The following is a 22,244-nucleotide window of genomic DNA, read 5'->3' as shown; positions in this document are numbered from 1 at the left end:
CGACTCGGCTATTGATGCTGATCAAGAATATATATACTTTATGGGGTCGGAAAAGTTTCCTTCTCTGCGTTACACACATGCACTTTAACCACAAATACAATATACCCCTTTACTATTTTTTGAGTACGGGTATAAAAAGGATACAATCAAATCCGAAATGTGTGCGAATTATGACAGCAAACCGAAAGTGAGAACTCGGCAATGATAATTTCGCTTGCTCTCCCAGCCGAGCATTATTCAGTATTTATAGTCAGTGGTGCAGCCTTAAAGTAAATTCTGTTATTTGTTCGTTATTTGCACTGCCCACTGTACCTAATTGTAATATAATGTATATGGGCAATTCGATCCGTCTGCCGTAACATGCCTAACATGTCTAACATGCAATCTCGCGCACTTTTCTTTCGTCGCAATTATAAACACGAATTCGGTTCGTCTGCCCTAAGTCAATCTTGACGTAGCACTCGCACCTGACACATCATCGCCTAATCAATTCGGCATATTAACATATATGTATGTGTATTAATCTATTCGTGACGTTTCATTCTCTCTACCTTTAACCGAAAGAAACAACAAAAGTTCACATCTAAGTAGTTTATTTAATTACATTTATTGCATTACAAGTTTTGTAAGGTATAGTATAAGAAGAGGGTACACATTAAAAAAGGCTCCTTGAATTTTCCTGTGTTTCAATTTAAAATTAGCATTGCAGTGTGTTTTTTTTGCTTAGAGTACAGAACGTAACGGTAACTAATGGTAACTAGATAATAACTTGTTTGCTTTTGCTTTGATTCCTTTTGTAATTCTCGTTATTCGCATTCGCATCTCGTATTGTATTTGTTCATGAATATGGCAATTAAAATGGCCGCTCGCGCACAGTGGAGGCTGCAGGAAGAAGAAAATGAGTTGGTAATCAATGGATCGATTGGAATATCGATTATTGGTACTCACTTTTCCGGCCCTCTAGCACTGACGATAATAAACGGCCCGATCTTGAATATTCCGCAAATACTCATTCAACTGATCGTTCAGCGGTCCAATGGCCGCCTGCAGCTCGACCAGCTCCTGGTTTTTGATCTGATACACCGACTGCAGATCGTTCAGATCCTTAAGCTTCGCATTGGTGTCCACCGTCAGTTTGGAGGCGCGCTGAAGCAGCTGCTTGGCCCGCTCCCTGGCGTTCTCCGAGCGGCTGGCGCGATCAGTGAGCGTCTGGTTGGTGGCACTGGTCGATGACTGCAGATTGCTAGCCTCGCCACGAGCGCGCATGGCCTCCAGCTTGACGCGGCTGGCCTCCTTTGTGATCTCCTTCGCGTCGCGATCGTTCTTCACGATGTTGTTCTGCAGGCGCTGCACCTTCTTGGCCAGCTCCTCGACCTGCTGGGCCGTGTGATTGGCCGGCGACTCAGCTGCATTCGTTTCCTCGTCGATCTTCTCCAGATCCTTGGCTGCCAGCTCAATGTTGCTGTTCGCCTGCTGAATGGCATCCTGGGCCTTGCCCTGCGAATCGTCCGCAGCGGCCAGATTTTCCACCACAGAGTTGGCCGCCTCCAGAATATTGTTGGCCGTCTCCTTGGTGGCATTGGCAGTGCTCTGCAGGCGATTCACTCGCTCCAAATCCGGTCGGGTCTTGTAAATGATGGACTCTACATTCTTCAGCGAGGACACGGCATCATTGATCTTCATGCCGAGCGACTCGATCTCCTTGGGATCCAGTTTTAGGTCAAGCAGCAGCGTATCCTGCGCCAGGTTCTTGCTCTCCGTCGGCGAGGCCGTTTTGTTCTCCTGGAAGTCGGTGACGGCATTGATCAGCTTGGTGGCCAGCTTTATGTTGTCGTTCGTTTGATTGAGATACCGCTCTGATTGCTCGAATCCTGCCTTGGCCTTCTGGTATGCCTCCGAGGCATTGAGCTTGGCCTGCGTAAGCGCACGGATGGTCTGATCCGCCTGATCCTTCTTCGTGGTGATGGCCAGCTCGGCGTCCTTGGCCACTTTCAGGGCTTCGTCCGAGTGAGCGCGAGCGCCATGCTCGCAGGACAGGAATCCACCGCACTTGCCACATCCCGCACCGCCGCACAAATTGTCGCAGGGATCTCCCGGCTTGCCACACACCTGGTTGTTCAGTTCGGGGATCTGGGAGGTCAGGGAGCTCAGTTCCGTGCGATAGTCATCGATGGTCTTGTCGTTGTTGGCAATGGCATCGGACTCGTCCTTGATCTTATTGGACAGCGTCTCCACGCGCTTGCAATTGCGATCCGTGTTAGAGGCCAGCTCGTTGGCCTCGTCCTTAAGCGTCGAGAGATTGCTCACCCTCTCGTAGGCATGGCGCGTGAGATTCAGGGCTCCCTCGATGTTGGACTCTTGCAGCTGAATGCCGTTCTCCTTGAGCTCCTTCGAGAGCTGCTGCACCAGACGCGAGTGATTCTGCAGACCCTCCAGCTCCACGCCAGAAAGACTGAGGGAGTTGTAGATGTCATCCAGATTGCGCTCCGTCTCGGCCAGGCGGCCGTGGGAGACCAATAGCTGCTGCTTCAATCCATTCGTCTCGGCATCGAGTCGGTCGATGTCCTCCAGGCTGACGGTGGTGTTCTGCAGGAGGTCCCGGATGTGCTGCAACTTCTTATCGAGTTCACTGAACTCTGCCGTGTAGGCACCGGTGGCGCCCACCTGTTTGATCTCCTTGGCGCGCTGGATGGTGGCCTCCGTGGAGTCCTCGAGGGCCGTCAAGATGATATCCCAATTATTGAAGCACTCGCCGCAGGGAGAGCAGTGCGGAAATTGGCCAATGAAGCCGCGTGCACACTGATTGCATTTGTAGCCACCGATGCCCTCGTGGCAGACGCAATGACCCGTCTCCCGGTCGCATTGGAAGTCCGCCGCTCCATACTGATCGCAATCGCACGCCTGACACTTCTCGTTCGGATTGCCCCAGTAATGGGCCTCGCACTGGTTGCACGCCCTACCGCCGAATCCCTGCTTGCACTTGCACTGTCCCGTGTAGGGGTTGCACTGCTCTTGAACGGCACCGATGGCATCGCAGTTGCAGGCCTCACAACCCTCGCCGGAGGCAATCTTCCAGTGGTTCACCGCACACTGATCGCAGCGCAGGCCCTGGACATTCGGAAGACACGGACACTGGCCCGAGCGGCGGTCACAGTGGGCCAGGGTGTTGTTCGTGCCCAAGAAATCGCAATCGCACTGCTGGCAATTCTGCTGCAGGGCATCCCCGAAGAAGCCATCGCGGCACAGCTCGCAATGGTCGCCTGTCGTCTGGTAGAGGCACTTCTGGCAGGAGCCCGTCTCCCGATCACAGTTACCCGTGTCATACGGATCAATGTTGTTGCTGCACTCGCACTTGGCGCACGTGCCGCCATTCTCCGGTGCCCCAAAGTGATTGTCCGCGCAGATTTCGCAGCGGGCACCGGCATAACCCTCCTGGCAGTGGCACAGCATGTTGTTGTTGCGCGTGTCCAAAGAGCAGCCATCGGCATGGGCCAAGCCACTGGACACCGTCTCGGGGCAACGGCACGGACGACATCCGATCTCGCTGCCAAACAACGGATTGCCATAGTATCCATCGAGGCAGCTGTCGCAGCTGTAGCCAGTGGTAAAGTCCTGACAATTGAGGCATGTACCCTTCAGGGGATCGCACTGGGCGGCATGTCCGTTGCACTGACAGACGCGACACTCGGGGAAGTTCCAGTATCCCGGCTGGCACTGGTTGCACTCCCTGCCATAGGTGTTGGGCACGCACTGGCACTGGCCGGTGATCAAATCGCAATTGTTGTCCTTGGACCCAATGCTGTTGCAATCGCAGGCCTTGCATCCCTCCGGCCCGAAGCCATAGGTCCCGGGGGCACACTGATCGCACTGCCGTCCCACAACATTCGGTTTGCAGGGACAGAATCCACCGTTGGAGTCGCAAACCTTGGAGTACGACCCGGTCGGATTGCAGTTGCACATACTGGCTCCGTCATGGACATAGGTGCTCACATAGTTGTCCAGATCGCGGCACTCGGGATCCGATTTGTAGTTGATGTCGTACAACGACTGATTGCAGTTGTGCTTGGCGTACTCCCGACGACGCAGATCCGCCATGGGGGAGCCGGTGAAGATCGGGGTGACTTCTATGCGCGGAATCAGCGTCAGCGAGTCCACCAAAATGGTGGCCGTGGGGCTGTCCTCATTGTGGCGCCTACGCTCAAAGTATATCTTGAATTTGTACACCTTGCCCGCCTCCAGGCACACATCATTCAATGCAACCACCTGACGATTGCGATCGGGTAGCTGAAACGGAATCCTTGTCTCCGAAGAGGTTGCGGCCACCAGTTCCGCGCACTCGCCATCCGGGTCGATCTCATCGGGTCGCACAAGCGTGATGTAGGCATCGTCCCAGTCGCCGCGTGAGGTGCTCTGGTAGCGGATCACCACATCGTAGGGCATCGAGCGGGGAATATTGTCCACAGTGAAGACCATCTCCGAGTTCTCGGGCACGCGCGTGAATCCAATGCCCGTGAAACCAGTGCTGCCGCTTGTAGGCGCCTCCGCCACAGTGCTGCAGTTGCCATTATTTCCGTACGAGATGCACACGTCGGACACCTCTGCCTCGTGCACCACATGGAGGTCAGGTATGAAGTAGTTCTGCTTGGGCTGCGAGCAAGTCCGGCCCGTCATGTGCGGCCGGCAACGGCACTGTCCGGTCAGCACATCGCAAAAGTTGTCATAGGAGCCACCCGCATCGCAGTTGCACATGGAGCAGCCATCCTCCGATTCGGACAGCTCAAAGGTCTCTGGCATGCACTGATTGCAGTCCTTTCCGGTGACGAATCGCTTGCACTTGCACTCGCCGGTGTGCATGACGCAGCCCGAGTTGTTGATCGTGCCGAGTGTATTGCAGGTGCAGGCCTCACAGCCGTCGGGATTGTTGGGCAGCAGATTCCAGTAGCCATCCTTGCACTTGTCGCAGCGGCGACCCTTCACAAAGGCCTTGCAGTGGCAGGCCCCAGCCTCGGCGCCATTCTCCGGGTCGTTCACCGAGTCACAGATGCCATCGTCCAACGAGCCATATGGATCGCAGTCGCAAGGCTGGCAGACATGCTCCGAGCGAATGTCCTGAGACGGATCGCGGTAGAAGTAGGGCATGCACTCCTCGCAGTGCTGGCCCTGGGTGTTGTGCAGACAATTGTCGCACATGCCACCGGACACATGCCCCGAGGCGGTGAACAGTGCCTCATCGAAATGACAGCTGACTGCATGCTCGTTGCATTCGCATTTCTTGCACGCATTCGTCTGCTTGCCGAAGGCCGGCTTCCAGGGCAGATCGTTGAAGAAATCCTCGCAGGACTCGCAGTTCAAGCCCTTGGTGTTGTGGGTGCACTCGCACCGACCGTGCACCATGCCATCCCCGAACTCCCCCTGAATGGCCATGTCCAAGGGCAGGCACTGCGAGGCATGGCCATAGCAGGAACACGAGCCGCGCACCACCATATTGGAGATGCCGTAGTAGTACTTCTCCTCGTTCTCCAGTCGACTGTCCAGCAGATTGTCACCCAGCTTGTGCAGCTTAGACAGCTGGATCCTCAGATTCGTCATCTTCAGCTGGTTCTGCACATGCTCCGCATACGGATCGGACACGTTTATGTTCGGCGGCAGCACTCGGAAGATCACCTCGCCATTGCGCGATGGCTCCACATTGGAGTAGCGCGAAGTGCACATCACATCCGTAATGTTGTGCAGGACGGTGGACACGCCCGGAAAGGAGTCGGCACAGTCGTACGCAAAGTAGCGATACACATGCCAGGTCTGTCCGAAATCAAAGGATCTCTCTATGAACATGGCCGCCGGCCGAAAGGTGGTAAAGGTGATGATCAAATGGGTAAAGTGGAACTCCGCCTCGAGGTTCAGCTGAATGGTGGCATTCTCCTTGCCATTCTCCGACTGCCACCAGGTGGGCACATTCGTGCCCGGCTTCGTCTTATAGATGATCTGCCCGATGCGATGGTTCTTGTAAGGATCATGGCGCGTCTCCTCGCGCGTGTCGCATAGGAAGCACTTCTTGTCCTGCAAATGAGACAGGATACAGAATCGCTCCGGCGAATTCAGGCCACAGGTAGAACTGGCCGTCAGTCGGTTCTCGCGGCCAATCAGCAGGTTACCGGTGGCCGGATAGCATGAGGATCGCTCGCACGGATGAGTCTTGATGTACTGCCGCGGGGGATTGCGCGGCCGGTCACGACGCCCATGCTGCGGCGGCCTCTGCGCCTCCGTGCCCCATAGTGGGGTGAATACGGCGAGCACAAAGAAAGCCGCGATAAGGCCGCTGCGATGCGGTCGCAGCAGCTCCAACATCGCAAACGGTCACAGTCTACTCTCTGATTCTCTCGCTCGCGCTCTCTCTCTCTCTCTCTCTCTCGCTGTGTCTGGTTGGGGTCGTGTTCTACTGGCGGACTTCCGGTCGCTTCTTTAATCAGCTTTTTATTTCGTTTCGTTTGTGCCACGTGATCCTCTTTAGGATAATCTGAAAAGGGAAAACTATGAATGTAAAATCAATATCCGTAGCTGTTTATCTCGCTTACTCTTCTGCTTCTGCTTCCTTTAACTCTTGTTCTCTCTGGTGCACCGTTATCCTTTCATGCTGCGCTCTCCTTAAGCTCTGAAGAACAAGGGAAAACATAAGTTAGATTTCGTTCTATATGTATAGTGTATATATGTATGTTCGTATGGTGATCTCTTTCTCTGCCCACACACTTTGATCTTCTTATCAACATGAGATGCTCTAATTTTCACATTTATTTTCGTTTTCTCGTACCAAATAGTAGCCACCATCCACACCCAACGAAACTTACGCACCGACTGAGACGCAGACTCGAAACGGAAAACTGAATGAACTCAAACCCCCCCCCAACTACAACGAATATGAATAAAGGCGATAAACCCCAGCCCAGTGTTTCTGTGTGACTAAAGTTTAATCCGTTGTTGCCTGGTGCCTGCCTGGTTTATCAGCTTCCAGTCTTGGATCTTGGACCAAATGAACCACTTGGATCACTCGTATTTTGTTTAAACGAGTAGAGTAAAACCAATGTGCAATGGAAGGAAAGTGTAGAATCGCGCCATCTATAGAATGCAGGAGAGTTTTGAGGAGAAAAGAGGGAACGAGTACCGGGTATAAAATGTAGGTTCTCCTTCCTATTTAGAGCACTGTGCGGTACTTAAAATCAAGCAAAATCTTTCAGAAAAGCATTTCAGTCTCCAGGGCTTAAATTTAACTATTGGAATGGAACCATTGCAGTTATTTTCTTCGCTTTACACTGAGAGTATAACAAATTCGTGGCCGTCTTCTAGTCCCCGATTTCCCCATGCCCATATGCCAGAAGCCGTACTTCATCTCTTATCGCCGGTCGCCGCCAGAGAGAGGCCAGAGGGGGGCCACGCAAACCAAATCGAAACCAAAAAAGTAAACTGGGCTACGCGCTGGAGATAAGCATTACCCAAAGTCTCGAAATGCCGTCGGGCAATCCAGCAAACGAGATGGGGAGCAGTGGAGCCCATTGTCGGGGACTAGCTGCACCTCGGGCAAAGAATAGTTCATAATTTAATCTCAACCCCATAAAAGAGTTCATTCACAGATACAGATAAAGATACATTTATGGTCCCGTAAAACCAAAGGAATTCCCAGACTCTACGAGTTTTTGCCAAGATGTTTGAAAACATTTTTTTGGAACGCTTTTCCTTTATTCTTGAACAGCATCGAAGCTATCCCTCAGGTGTTTAATATATTCCGATGTATCTGAAAGGGAATTTAGAGTTTCGTATCGCAAATAGAAGATTTTTTTAAGGGTATCAAGAGGTTAGTACTCCGTATGTATCGTTTATTGTTAAAATTTTCTGTTTTCTGTTTGTTCGTTGATTAATTTCGTTTTTCAGTTTCGTTCTAAAAGGCGGCACAGACCACTGAGGAAACGGGCAAATAAACAAAACGGCAAAAACAAAAAAAAAAAACAACACACACATCACATCTACAGATGGGGTTATTATCGGTATATGTACATACATATATGTATGTATGTACGTATGTAAATAATGGAGCGGCAGACGACTTCGTGGAATGTACATACTCGTATGTATGTATGCATGTACATATGTATGTATGTATGTATATAGAGACTCCTCTGGACAGTTTATAAAAATTGCTCATACAATTTTCTTGGTTTTGTTATGTTCTCCAGCGATGGTGTTTATATTTCCAATTTGATTTGACCACACAAAAACACATCAGTGAACACTCGCACCGCACACAGAATGAGCCGCAATTCTGTTGTTGGGCGTCTGGAGCACACATGTTGTGGAAGTTTTAGAATCTAACATATGACATCAGACGCTGTGCTATTATTAGACGCCCAAACTGCACAACGAATCCTTCCTGTCCCCCGCAAAACAATCTACATAGATTCTAGAAAGATGAATGCCAATCTGCCTCCAAGGCGAAGCTTGGCTCACATTTTAATTAGCCATCCATCCCCCCTCCCCGCCCATTGTTGCCGAGCCGAAAAGCGCTTAGAAGTGCACTTTTTCGAGTCCAGTCCCCTGCCTTGTAGTACGAACACGAGTAATGTCTTCACTTTGAGGCATGGCATCATGTTACAGCAATGCACATAGTCCACACTTAAATTTCTAGGCATGTAATCGTACGGGTACATTGAATTAGTTATGTCTTCTGCGACATATGTACGAACTATTGAATACCGCTTACTATTGGGGCCAATCAGAGGATATATAGATCAGCTAGCAAATACCTAGTACTTTGGACTAGGAAAAAAAGGTACTACCAGTACTTTTCGTCCATCAGCTGACCAAATAGAAATACATTTCCACAAAGACCCTTCAGTATAACAGTTGATCCCTACGATTAATACATATAACAGAACACTCATCCCGTTACGGAATTATCTTTACTTTTGAGATCGGACATAAACAGAGACGGCCATACAGAAGACAGAGCAACGGATGCGATGGAGGAGAAGGAACAGCAACAAAAACACAAACAGGGCACAAAATAATCAACTCTAAAGAGAGTGGAGGAGGCCAGCTGTGGGTAAAACTGCGTAAAAACTTCGCGTGGATAGGGAAAAACACACTGTAAATGCACTCACCGGACAATCTGATTCCAGCTACAGAACGTGGGTTTGTATGAAAATTCCTTGCGTGCGGGGGGGAGAGAGTGCTACGTTTCCCCAAAAACATTTTCTGTTATACAGAAAAAACAACAAACACAACACGCCGCTCGCAGCGGAAAGTTGTTTTTGGTTGCAGCGCCAACACTTTTTTGACTTCTTTTTATAAACTTCAAACAGAAGGGAGTACACACACACACGCACACACAAAGGCACAGAGATACGGAGAGGAGAAACAAGAAGATATTTTCCAAGACAATCGGAAAGGAAAAGATCTCGATCCGCGGCCACCGAGAAAGAGTATGAAGAGCGCGAAAAGGCGCTCAGGACCGAACACTGAAGTTGACTCAAAGTATATTTAGTTAAGGTGCGGCGATCTTAGAATGGGCTCTAAAGATATTCACACAGATATTCACAATAATAAGAGCCACTTGCAGAGTGGCAAGTGCGCCTCACCCTATCTAAACCGACCTTGCGCTGGCACCAATCTCATCAACAAGTGAGGCGGGAGAGAGAAAGAGAGAGCCAGAGAGCGCGAGCAGAGAGTTTGTACCTGGTGCACGCTTCGTAGGCCTTTTTTCAACGAAAATGCAATTTCACACAGATGTAAATATGGTTGTGTATATGTGTGTGTGTTGCTAACGCCGCCTAAACACTTGTATATGAAGTAAAAAATCAAGTATATACATATGTATGTACTATTATTTATTTTAAAATTTGAGTAAATTTAGTTATTTTTAAATGTAACGGCTCCCGTTCCAGTCGTTTCCCTAGCCACGCAAACATCGATACAAACTTCGTGAAATACATCGCACCTATTCATCGACTGTGAAACATAAAATAATGTTGCCAAGGATGTTGCAAAGCGTTTTATATTTTATGGATATTTTTTCTCTTTGAAATTGGGAACATATCCTTACGCAGCATCGTTACTTCGATCGCAGCAATTCCATTCTCATTTATGTTGCATTACGTTACATCCATCCCCCGTTTTTTCCGGGCATCATTGATGGGCCAACAATGTCCATACATCTCAGTTCATGTTGACCATTCGAGTGACATTCCAGTTTCAACCAATTCGAACTAGTCGTCTTTTTTAGCTATCTCAAGGTTTTGACTTTGGCCGCAAAATCTTGTATTCGCTTGAATCTCTCTATAGCGCAGTTCAGGTGAATCCTCAGCTTCAGGTGGTCATTTTTGAAAATTAAAGAGCAAGAATAGATCTACAAGAAGATTCACAAACAGCATATTTTTCATGCGGTTGAACTCGGCGGGCTAAGTTCGTTTTTCCTCGGTATATTTGCTGTATTTTTCTAAGGGGCAGACAATCGGAAAATCAACTAAAAATACGGACAAAGTACATTCTAGCTATGTATATGTTTGGTCACACTTTTCACATTTTCCTTGTGTGTGACCGTGTACTATATTTTTCGGGATTTTGGCAAAGTTTTGGCGTTTTTTACCAAACCAAAAACCGGTCACACTGGACAAGACAACAACAAATTTCGGCCGCCGCAAAACAGTCAAGACGGAGGCGCGCGCGTTTTTTCCATCAAAAATACCACAAAAATTGAAATAAAATCAAGAAAAACGCCGCCAAAACACACACACAATAAATAAAAAAAAAATTAAAAATATTAGTGTTATCTATAAAATATAAAGTGCCCCCACCCCAAAACCCCCTGCTGCTACCAACACCCCCTACCATATATATATGTGTATCCGTGTGTGTGCGCGAGTGTTTGTGTGTGTGAAAAATGCATTAATTACACCAATTCCAAGGCGAAAAGCTACAACAAAAAATACCAGAAAATAAAATACCACAGCAAATACAATCAAATACAAACAAAAACAAAAAAGAAAAAGCAAATATAAAATAAATACCAACCAAAAAAAAATTATGAAATTTTTTTTGTTGTTTTCTCAATACAAAAATAATTTTTTGTGATGCTTTTTCTGTTGAATGAAATTCGCAGAAAAATCGCAAAAAAAATCCCCAAAATTTGTTGTGTCTCTAAACAAGTATAATAACATAATATATAAACGGTATAATATTTGGACTCGCGATTCGGTTCGGGATCGTTGCGCCATAGCTTAAGAGCCCCCCGTGAAAGAACTGTACCGGTCGTCACGTCGCTCTTTGGAGGTTTTTCGAAAAAAATACCAGCAAAGAGATACCCACCAGGAAAATGCGTAAATTTCGAATACAGTCCAAAACGGGTGTACAATAAGCCAACAAAAACAGGATCCCTCAGCGGTTAAGGAACACCTCATCAATGGTGTAAGTATGACTGCATTTTGTGGTAGATTCAAGGAGCAGACAGGTGGGGCATGGCATCCCGTAATATGCGCTCGTTTTTTTCGGGGGAGAGAATTATTAAGGAGATTTCTAGGTAGACTTTTGTTTGTAGATACGCCTAAAATTCGAGGGAAGAATATTTTAATATAGAAGAAAAATGCACCGTTTATAAAGTGGAAATACATCGTTTTATAACGGGGAATTGGAGCAAAACGCCCCTTCTTGGAGATCCTTGTAGAGAGGGGAAATCGGTAATAAATATTTAGTGGCAAACAAATGCTGGTGCATTTGATGACGATTTCTGTAGCAATTAATGCGTAGTATAATTTCTCTAAAAGAGAATTCCCCAAAAGACAACTGTTTTAGAGCCTATATTCGATTTTTAGGATAATTTCATTGTGTTTCTTTTTATTTAGGAGGGATTTGTCCACTGGTTTTAGTTGGGTTTTGCATGTTTATTCAGGCACTACATTAGTAGATTGGGTATAATTCCATAAATGGGAACTATAGTAGTATAATTTCTATAGAATTCCTTTCAAAAAAGTTCTGTCCTTACCAATGTTAAAACTATCTAGGGAAATGTATACTTTTCATATGAATAAAAGAACAAAACATGTGCGAAAACAGACTTTATTTTTCAACAGAATCTGTATTCCTATAAATAAATTACTACAGATTAGAAAATGATTATCATTGTCACTTTTATATAATATTTCTTTCCATTTTATTATTTCATTGCAGCTCTCATTTCAATTGGTAAGAAAGGAAATCAAAACCCAACGAAAACCCAACCAATAAAATGTGTTTGCACAGTGCCAGAATCTATAGAGCTATATCTATTATGTAGTTTCAAAAAAGTGTACAAAAAGTGTTTAAAACAAGTGAAAAAGTCCGTTCAAAAAAAATAACACCATGAAAAGTCTTATAAAAGATGAAATATCCGCAAAATTAACCCAAGGAAATAATGAAACCAAAAAATGCACAAAAAAATTAAAATTAAACCACAAAAATGAAAAAATCCTAAAGTATCTATCCGTTAAAATACCGAGAAAAAATATGGAAAAGTCCTCAAAAAGTTCAGAGTCTAAATTTAACATAAAAAAGGAAACAATTCAACACATTCTATATAGAAAAAGAGGATATTCGCCAGCCGATCCGATCTGCAGCACAAAGAAAAATGGCACAACTTCTGTCTGGGGCGGGGGCTGGGGTTGTAGCTGGGGCACGCTCTGCTCTGCTACGCTGCCGGCTTCGCAGTCCTCTGTCGCTGTCCTCTGCTGGCTGCGGGCAGCAATTAACTCGAAAGCAAAGAATTTCATCAGAAATTCAAAGCACACACACATGGACATTCTTGTATACAAGAGGGATGGGACCGACGGATGACGTGCAACGGGGCTGAAAATAAAGAGCGGCGGCAGCGACGTTGGCAGCGACTACAAGCAGCAGCAGCGGGCGAAAAATCCAACGAAAAAGTAACATGGCGCTCGTTTGTTCGCCTGCATGTGTGTGTTTGCAGCAAAACTACACAAACGAACAACGCAAAATAAACTAGGCAGAGAGAGAGCGACATATGCGCTGCTTGCATAGGTCAAAACGAGATGGCCAGCGTTTTGTGTTGGAGAGAAATTGTCGTGTCGCGTAGCGTCAAATCGGTGATTTTTTTTGTTTCTTAACCCGTTTTGTATGCGTGCGCCTGCGCTGGTATGGGTGTGTATGTGTGTGGAATACTACGTCGTTGTGTGTGGCGAGAAAAACTACAAAGTTGTCGCACCATGTGGTGGCATCTCCTTACTACACCCCTCTCTCACTATCACGCTCTTCTTGCATCAAATACTGCAAAAGCTTCTCACTCCACCCCACCCCTCTGATATAAACCAGCAAATGCTTTCCATCCCCCTCTCTCTGACAGTAGCCGTTGCAAATGCGGTCGGTCGTCGTCGGTATCGTTGCTGCTTCATCATTCTGCTATTGCTTTGTGTGCATGTATATGTGGTCACGTAGCAGCGAACTAAATACATACACTCCCATGTGTATATATATGTATATATACATATGTGTGTGTGTGTGTAGATTCATGTATGCGTGTGAAAACGGGTTTTTTTTCTTCTGCTTGGGAAAATTCATGAATTCTAGGCGATCATCTTCTTTAATGGGGTTTTTTTCCCCCCATAATCATCATAGAACAGATCATTCAATATTTGATCTCCTAAAAACTAAACCAAATATCGCAATAAATGGTACCCGAACGCGTAAGGCCTTAAATGCCGTCTCTTGTTGTCTCAAAATGGCGTCAGGCGGCGCCTGTTAAAAACGAAAAAACTTAACGAAACGCAAAAAACGTGAACAACGCACAAAGAGAAACTATTTTCTGTGTAAAATTCTGTTATTTCTTTCAGTTTTTTATATTTGTTTTTTCGCACACGTCAACAAAGAGGGTGGGTGGGGTGGTTGGGATGCAGAGAGACAGAGAGAGAGCAAGTAGCAAAGAGAAACAACAACCGCACCCCATCAAGCATGTAAGGCGACTAAAGTGAGTCTGGCGCGAGCCCCAACTTTAAGTACAGCCAGGCCCTGGCGAGCGAGAGAGAAACTTTCACGATCGATTGGAGCAGCAGCAGGCAGCCCCATTGTGTTGCCCCTCCTCTGCCTTGTATAAATTAGCATAGGTGCGAGCGAGAGGCAGCTCGTTTCGTTCGGCATGCATACATATATATGTACATATACCGAAGAGCGGCTGCGCAGTTACCATTTTTGTATAGCCAGCTAGCACTCACTCGCATACATATGTACGTACATACAGTTGCGGTCAAAATAATAGTAGTGCTACAGAAAGTTTTGAAAATTACTAAGTCTACTGCATATTTTGCAAGGCTTTCGTTGTTAAACAATACTTGAATGGTTTATTTAACAGTCTGAATCTGTTTTAGTTTCGTTTTTATTCTTTTGGTGCTGATATCATGGGACGGGGCAAACACTATAGTGCGGAAAAGCGTTCGTGCTTAAAGGGCTCGTTTCAGAAGGAAAGTAAAATATGTCGAGGTGCAAGATATTGGTGGTTTAGCTATTATGATAAAAAATGATTTTAAATATCAGTACATCAATTATTTCGACAGGAGAGATGGCCGATGCAGGAGAGATGCAGGCATTAAAGCTAACATAGGCTACTCAACTAAATCTTAAAAAAAGCTTCAGAATTTCAGAAAAAAAATCGCTACTATTATTTTGAACGACCCGTTTTTGAGGAACTTCAACATATTAATATTTTTCGGAAAATGTTGATGGTTTGTTAGAAGTTGTTTTCTATTATTAAAATCTGCAAATAAGTTAGTCTTCATTGAGGTTATATGAAAAAGTCATATTGGCCCTACTATTATTTTGACCACAGCTGTACATACATGAATTTGCACAGCCACACTCACACATAGCCATGCTATATGTGATTTCCTGCCTGCGCCCCCAAAATGGAAAAAAACTACAACTACATGCGGGCTACAAAGCTACAATTCTATGCCGTATCAGGCAGGGGATACGTCGTCATCAGACGGAAGAACAACGCGCGTTCCCAAAGCACCCCTCATCGACACAGCAAGCACACGCACACACACACACACACACACTCAGTCGCAGACAGAGACGGCAAAATGACTACATAACCATTTATAAATATACAAGAGTAGTTGGGTGGTGGGCAGGACAGGGCAGTGGCAGTGGCAGAGGGAGAGAGAGAGAGAGCGCGACAGAGCAGAGAGATACTCGTTTTTCCATGCGGCCCTCCTCCCCCACCCCATACTCTTTGCTCTGTAGATACATCCATACATACATACAAATAAAAACAGAAAAAAAAGTACCAGCTATAAATTCTTTATATACATAAAAGTACATAACACAACCAATACACACATACACGGTTTGTGATCTCTCTGTGTGCGCGCTGAAGCAGCAACAACATGGAACGAACGTCGAAAACCTGTCGCTCCATCTCACTCTGGCAACCGAAGAGACCCAGGCTTTCAGTGCAAACGTCAATTATAAGCAAACAACGCGATGTTGCCAAACTTCATCAGGCAGAGGAAGAATTCATTCTCCCTCACGCCAGTGCGAAAGAGACACAGAGAGAGTCACAGAGAGAGAGAGAGAGAGAGAGAAAGAGAGAGAGCTAAGGCTGAGGCAACGTTGCCAAACTTCAGCAGCAGCATGAATTGTATTTGCTATTCTTGTTTCTCTCTTCTTTTGGTTCTTTAATGCATGGAATTTTAACATGCTCTCCTCCTGCCTCCCCCTTTCCTCTTCTCCCACCCTTAACGCTTCGTTGGGTTGGTTTTCGGCCTCGCAATGGACCCCCTTCCAAAACTCCCGGGTACCGGACCATGTTCTTCGAATGGAATGGTATATGGGATGTTCTTATGGAAACGGAATAGCAAGGGAGGGGCAGAGGTAGGGGTTGGACACCGGTCTGGGATCTGGAATGGATTATAATAACGTGCTGCTGTCGACAACGGACAACGTCTCTCATTTTCCACATTTTCCACCTTCTTCTCTGACCAAAAACCCTTAGGAAAATGTACATTTTCTGGCTATAAACGAAAGATTCCTATGGAAAAGGGTTTTTCAAATCCTTAATAGCATATTCCTACAGGAAATATCTCTTTTTTAAATTCTAAATTGAAATTTTTCTGACCCTAAATAGAAGATTCTTATATGAAGTATGTATCTCTATTCTGGGTAATTTCTGAAGAGGTGATTTTTCCATTATGTGTCTAAAAATAACATCCAATTATGTAATAACTCCTTTGATGCATTTCATTTCTGTTTCCTCTACCGAATTAATCTCCCAAAAGATCAAGAGATACATATGTATGTTTTTCGCCATGGAAATGTTCTATTCATGTTCTCTCCCGCATCATTGTTGTGCATTTTTATAAGGGAAATAATCATCAACATCCGACTTGAGGGCTCTATAAAGTGATCGCTGCAGATCTCTGTTTCTTTGCCACTTTGGGGGCGGGTGAATTGTTTGCTGAGAGATCTGGAGAGGCTTGTGAATCGTCCCCCATTGTGTATTTCAATATGTTTAAATTGTTGAGAATTGAATTAAATTAAAGATACTTTGCAATTTTTCCATTTTTAGTTGTTTAAATTCACATAAATTGGCGCAAGTGAAGAAATCTAAAGATCTTAAAGATCCAAAAGAAAGTGCTAAACCATCCCCCAAATAGTGTGAGAGTGATAGTGCAAAATGTATCTCAAAGTGTATCTAATAAATGTATCTCTTTCCCCCCTCATGAAATAGTGCAAATCCTTCATCAAAAAAAATATCTAAAATCGAAAGAAAAATCTAAACAAAAATCAAAGATAAAGAAGAAATAGATTAAGATCCTTTCAACACGGATTGAAATGTGTATAATGTTGAATGCAACAAAGTGGAGTGCGCAATCCATTTTAAATTAGATAAAGATGCGCAACCGTTGCCGTGGGGTCCATTTGTGGCATACGACGCGATGCAACGCCTAAAAATCCGTGGAAGAAGCAACTGCTGTGAGTGTTCGAATGTTGTCGAAACATGGTACGCGACAGTAGCCGTAACATTTGTTTTGGAAAATTAGCCGAAACTACGACAACCACAACGCCACAACAGCAACAGATCCTGCAACATCCAGTGCAGCCACATCATCAACAGCAGCACCAGCAGCCGCAGCAGCCAGCATTCGTTGTGGATAGCAGCAGCAGCAACAACAACAATCTGAATATTAATAATATTAATAATAATAATATTAATATTAACAATAACAATAATAATAATCAGAAATTAAAAAGGTAAGAAATGGTAGATCTGTGCAGGAGATACAGATCTGTAGATAAGGAACTAGATAACTAAATTAGGGAAGCCCAAGCTCCGAAAGGATATCGTTAAAGCGAAAACTTTTGAGGGTATCTTTTTAAGCATCTAAAACACTGAATATATATAGATCAATAGAGCAATCCGGACAGCTTGGGAGATTTCTGAGAGATAAATCTTTAGATATATAGAGAAATAAAATTGAACGAATATGAACTCCAAACGGGGATCCCTTTTTTGGAGTCGAAGGTCTAAATTGTAAGAATTCCAATTGATCAAATCTTTGTAAGAGAGAAATTTTAACCTTTCTTTTTTTTGTCCCTGAACAAATTTTTTGGTTTAATATGAATCTGAAAATTGTGATTTCTAGAGTCTAGAAATATATCTCAAATGACATTCAAACTTTTTAGAAGAGAAATTTTCATATGAATCGTTTCAGAAGGTTTTTTTCTAGCTAGTCAAAGACGGAATCAACGAACGAACAGACCATCTATCTTTAAGAAAAAAGTATCTCCCACTAAAAGTGTTTCTGTTAGATGCGTATGCATCTATGCGTGACTGTGTGTGGGTGTCACTAAATGCTTTAGTCACGATTGCCCATTTTTAAAGCCAGAATACAAAAAACAAACCTCTGAGATACGTATGTAGATACTTGGTATGTAAATTTTGTATCTGTTGGATGCTTGCGTAGGCCACTTATGGGAGCTACTTGTACGAGTATCTGCGGCGCCCACACGAAGCCAGCAAACAGCAGCGCAGCTCTTATCACGAGTGGGGAAACGTAGCTGTATCTGTGATGCATTTCTAAGCTGACGTTTTGACAGGGCAGGGCGGACCTCCTGCTCCTCCTTTGGCTGGCTGGCTGCTGCTCCTGCTTCTCTAATCGTTGAGATACGAAAAGCTAATGGCCCTGTGGCCGTGCCCGAAAAAGAATGCGTAACGTTTTTTACCTTGACTTGGTCGCTGTGTATCTGTATATCTTTTGCCTTTGCTTTGGTCTTTCTTTAACTATGAGTATTTGTATCTATGTGTTTTACCTGAGTGGGCCCCTATCGTGTGTGTGTGCGTGTTTGTGCGCTGCGGTGGCTACGTGTACAAATATTAGGCATCAGAACTAAGGCCAACAGCAAAAGATACAGATACGCTAGGAGGAGAAGACAGATACAGCAGAAGAGAGTCGTCACAGGGAGAAACAGATAAAACAGCGGTACAGGGCGATATTTTCGCAGTGAGAGGTACAGGGAGAATTGGATACATTAGCTGTACAGATACATTAGAGGTGCAGGAAGATACAGATACATTCAGATACATTACATACTATCGTTGGGGTAAGATGTATCACAACTTGTGGCACTCACTGTCTGGCGGATGATGCTGCTGCTCTGCTCAGACTCTCTTCTACCTCTCAAAAACGTATCCTACCTTTCAGATACATATTTTTCTTGCTCTCCTATTACGTAATGTGTATTTATGTATTTTTGCTATTTTCGGTCTGTTTAAACACTGGCTGAAGCACAGAGAAGCCTCTGTTTTTGTTTTCTTGCGTCTGTCTTTCACTTCTTGCGGCTGTTGTGACTGTATCTTATCTTCTTTTATTTATGTATGAGTGGGTGATATTTCTACTAAATGTGGCAATAGTTTTACCCATTTAAAGGCAGAACTTTCAATGATTTTTAGCTCACATTTTACACACAAACGATTCAAAACCCAGGGCCATACACGAGAGAAAAACGCAAACACAAACCAAAACCAATATCAAAACAACGCCCCAGAAAAAACATGAACTTTGCAACCAAAACACCTGTCTAGTTCTTTCTCTAAAAGTGTTTGAAATATCTACAAGTGCTCCCATTAGAATTGTTTAAAGAGATTTAAAATTCAACCTATTTTCTGTATCTTATAGAATACAATCTATGAGTCCACATCGAAGGACCATCAACACAAAAACCATCTTTTAAAATAGTAGAATATTCTCCCAAAAACAGCAAAAGTATCTCCATGAAAAATAGACAAAAGTATTCCTCTCAGCTAGAAAAGTTAATAGAAAATCAGAATCAAAGATACATGCAGAAGTATCTCAAGTATAAATATATGAATAAGATATTGAAAAGTTTGGAATATGCAAGAAAATATTCCTTACTCCTTCCTTAAAAAAAAGAGGTACCTCATTAACTGGTATCAATCTTTTATATGATAACTTTATCAAAAATTTCCGCAAGAAACATATGCAAAGTATATGACCACAAACAAAGCAGCGTAAAACCGGTAAAAAAAACATTTGATATAAAATACATGTTTTTTAAATAATAAAAAAAAAACCACAATAGTTTAACTATTGTTAGTGTTTTATGCCTCAATTCTTATGACTATGATATTATATCTCATCGTATGCTATGGTGGAGGGAAGAGAGAAATACTTGCAAGTTCATTGTCAATGTCAAAAGAAGAAAAACTATGGCTATGGGTCTCTGTCTCTGGGGTTCGACGTCTGGCGTTTTGGAAGTGCCTTAATTTTGATGATTTGTGCTGCGGTAATTACCACAAAAACAACATGTATTATAGAGGCATATAGAGAGGCAGAGACCCACTGTTATTTTCTGACATTGATGCGGGTTTAATGCACCAAACATTCGGTAGGCAGAAGCAGAGGCTAGAGCCCATTGCCAGTGCCACACATCTGTTGTTGGTGTAGGTCTCTCTTCGCTCTCTGTCTCTTCATAAGGCCGGTTTTTGTGTAAATACCCAACAAAAACATTTAACATTTTCGGTTCGGTGCCTTAATGAAGCAATTAAAACATTTGACTCTTGCACTACACGGAACAAATTATACTGAAAAATATATAAAGTAAGGAATAGATATAGACAGAGAAAGAAGATAGATAAACTTGTTCAACAAAAAACAAAATACGATTACATACATACATATGTACATATATGAAGAAAAATATCCATAGAGAATATAATTGAAGAGATATTCTTTGAGACATTTTATTAAAAGACTAATCAACATTTTTGCAAAATTTATATGATACTCCTTTCGATTACAAATAAATTCGAGAAAGATACAAGGATTAAAGTATTAAAAAAGCTTATAATTAAATAATGCTTTAAAGAAATAAAAAATACCTCACTAAAACAAAAATATAAGTCTCTTCGGTTTTTTTTCAATTAATTTTCATTAATTTGTATACAAAATTTCCATCTATCATCAAGGCTGCTTTTTATCTGTAGATTAGCATTGAAAAATGCTCTTAATTATATTATGTGTTTAAAAAAACACTCTCTACAACACAGAAATCCGCACCAGGCCCTACGCCCTTCCTACCTCGCCATATAGACCCCTCTAATACGACGTCTCTATTTGGTAGACAGTCTATCGACAGTCCCCCAGTCCCCCCTCTATCTTTCAGATCAGTTCATTAAATTGTATTTCGTGTTTCGCTTTTTAGCACGAGATGTGGCCATCGCCGCAACAACAGCCATAAAACAGCAATAACAATGATCTATATCAGATTTTATTATATATGTACATATGTACATACGTGCTTATACATACATACATATACATATGTATGTATATATTTTTTCATGTGTTTTTCTAGAGCTTTTGACTTGTTTCAATGTCATGTTACATTTATTATTGTTGCACGCTCGCCAATTACGTATCCCTCTCTTATTTTGTGGTGGTGAAAGAAGGGAGCTCCTATCCTTCTCTCTCATTTATCGTGGGGGAGGGAGGGCTTCCTCTTTAGCCCTCTCTTATTTTCTGTACTTCCATATAAGCGGAAAGGAAGGCTCTATATCTAGCCCCTCTCTCGTTTTCATATGTGAAAGAGTACCTTGTAATCAGCAGACACAGATACATTTTGTTCTGTTTCAATTTATCATCCCATCCATCTATCCAACGTCTCTTTTTCTTTGATTTTGTCTAAATATTGCACCTTTTATTCATTGCTTTTGTTTGAATTTATTTTGTAGATAAAGTTCTACCTATGCTTCTGCTTACACGATGCATCTGTTGTCTGTGTTTTGCAATTGTTTTGTGTCTATTTTTAAGCATTTTGTTAACAAAGTTTTGAGGCAAAAATAACCTCAGAAAAAAGATAATGAGAACCACAGGAAAACAGGCAAATTAAATTTCAATTACAAAAGGTTTTGTTGAAAGGTTTGGACATGATGACAGTAAGTTTAATATTCATGAAAGATATTTCAATAAAGCAATATTATGAATCTATTAATAGTTTTAATGTCATTCGAATTTTCGATTTTTTTTACATTATTTCCAAAGAATTGCCCAAAACTTTGAGACCTCCTTTCTGGAACTTTAAATCTGTCAATTTGTTATCTTAATATTTTGAGAATATTAAAGCAAATGTGGTAAATTTTCCACTAAGAGTTCGAGTATTATTTAAATTCCAATTCATTATTTTTATTAAGTTTCTAAAATATCCACTTAATTCTTCTTAAAATCTAAAGAAATCGCTATAAAAACCACATAGAATTATAGAAAAAAATATAGTATTTTGTACTCGAATTAATCCAAGTTCACATATGACTAGGTATATATGTACATATGTATCATAGACCATATATTATTGCAAGTAATTTATTCACGTACTATAACTATTCCTCTAAAACACAGCTCAATTATTGTCGGCATCTATTCTTTCTAATAATTACCATTCCATTGTACTTTCGTACTGTGTTAGTTATTCAAAATGTTTAGTCATTTTCTTTCCCTGTGGCGTGTTGTTGTTCCTCCCTTCCTCTCCATCCATCTGTCCAGCGTATGCCCCCTTCATCTCTCTCTCTATCTATATATAGTATCTACCTACATATATCTCTAGGGGGTCGGATCTGTTTTTGTTTTGTTAAAGGTCCGCCAGGGGTATCTGGCGCAGTCTCTTACTATCGGATTACTCAGCCAAAGAAATGCTTTCAA

General features: G+C 43.3%; 2 protein-coding genes across 3 annotated transcripts in view; one reads left to right on the top strand and one right to left on the bottom strand.

Annotated features, from left to right (window-relative positions):
* Nucleotides 1-576: 576 nt before the first annotated feature.
* Nucleotides 577-9,467, bottom strand: LOC111080450 (laminin subunit beta-1). Of its 2 annotated transcripts, none has more exons than XM_022376073.2 (4): nucleotides 9,147-9,467; nucleotides 6,573-6,649; nucleotides 949-6,514; nucleotides 577-882 (listed from the first exon to the last, which is right to left on the bottom strand). In XM_022376073.2, the coding sequence occupies exon 3, from the start codon at nucleotides 6,343-6,345 to the stop codon at nucleotides 961-963; it is 5,385 nt and encodes a 1,794-aa protein (XP_022231765.2). In that variant the 5' UTR covers nucleotides 6,346-6,514; nucleotides 6,573-6,649; nucleotides 9,147-9,467; the 3' UTR covers nucleotides 577-882; nucleotides 949-960. The 2 variants fall into 2 exon arrangements, with proteins under 2 accessions (XP_022231765.2, XP_022231766.2); XM_022376074.2 differs by lacking the exon at nucleotides 9,147-9,467 and adding an exon at nucleotides 6,806-6,869.
* A 1,579-nt stretch (nucleotides 9,468-11,046) lies between these two features.
* The window catches only part of LOC111077315 (protein split ends), an 85,213-nt gene continuing 74,015 nt past the window's right edge, over nucleotides 11,047-22,244 (top strand). Inside the window, 2 exon segments of the mRNA XM_041596341.1 lie at nucleotides 11,047-11,448; nucleotides 12,208-12,222. Coding sequence (XP_041452275.1) covers nucleotides 11,444-11,448; nucleotides 12,208-12,222 — 20 coding nt within the window. The 5' untranslated portion in view covers nucleotides 11,047-11,443.

The sequence above is a fragment of the Drosophila obscura genome, unplaced genomic scaffold, assembly GCF_018151105.1.
Source record: "Drosophila obscura isolate BZ-5 IFL unplaced genomic scaffold, ASM1815110v1 contig_14, whole genome shotgun sequence".
Taxonomy (NCBI): Eukaryota; Metazoa; Arthropoda; class Insecta; order Diptera; family Drosophilidae; genus Drosophila; species Drosophila obscura.
The sequence above is the reverse complement of the archived record's forward strand: the minus strand, read 5'-3'. Positions and strand labels throughout refer to the sequence as shown.

Coding starts and splice junctions, on each gene's coding strand:
- LOC111080450 (XM_022376073.2), bottom strand. CDS start 6,345: ATGTTGGAGCTGCTGCGACCGCATCGCAGCGGCCTTATCGCGGCTTTC.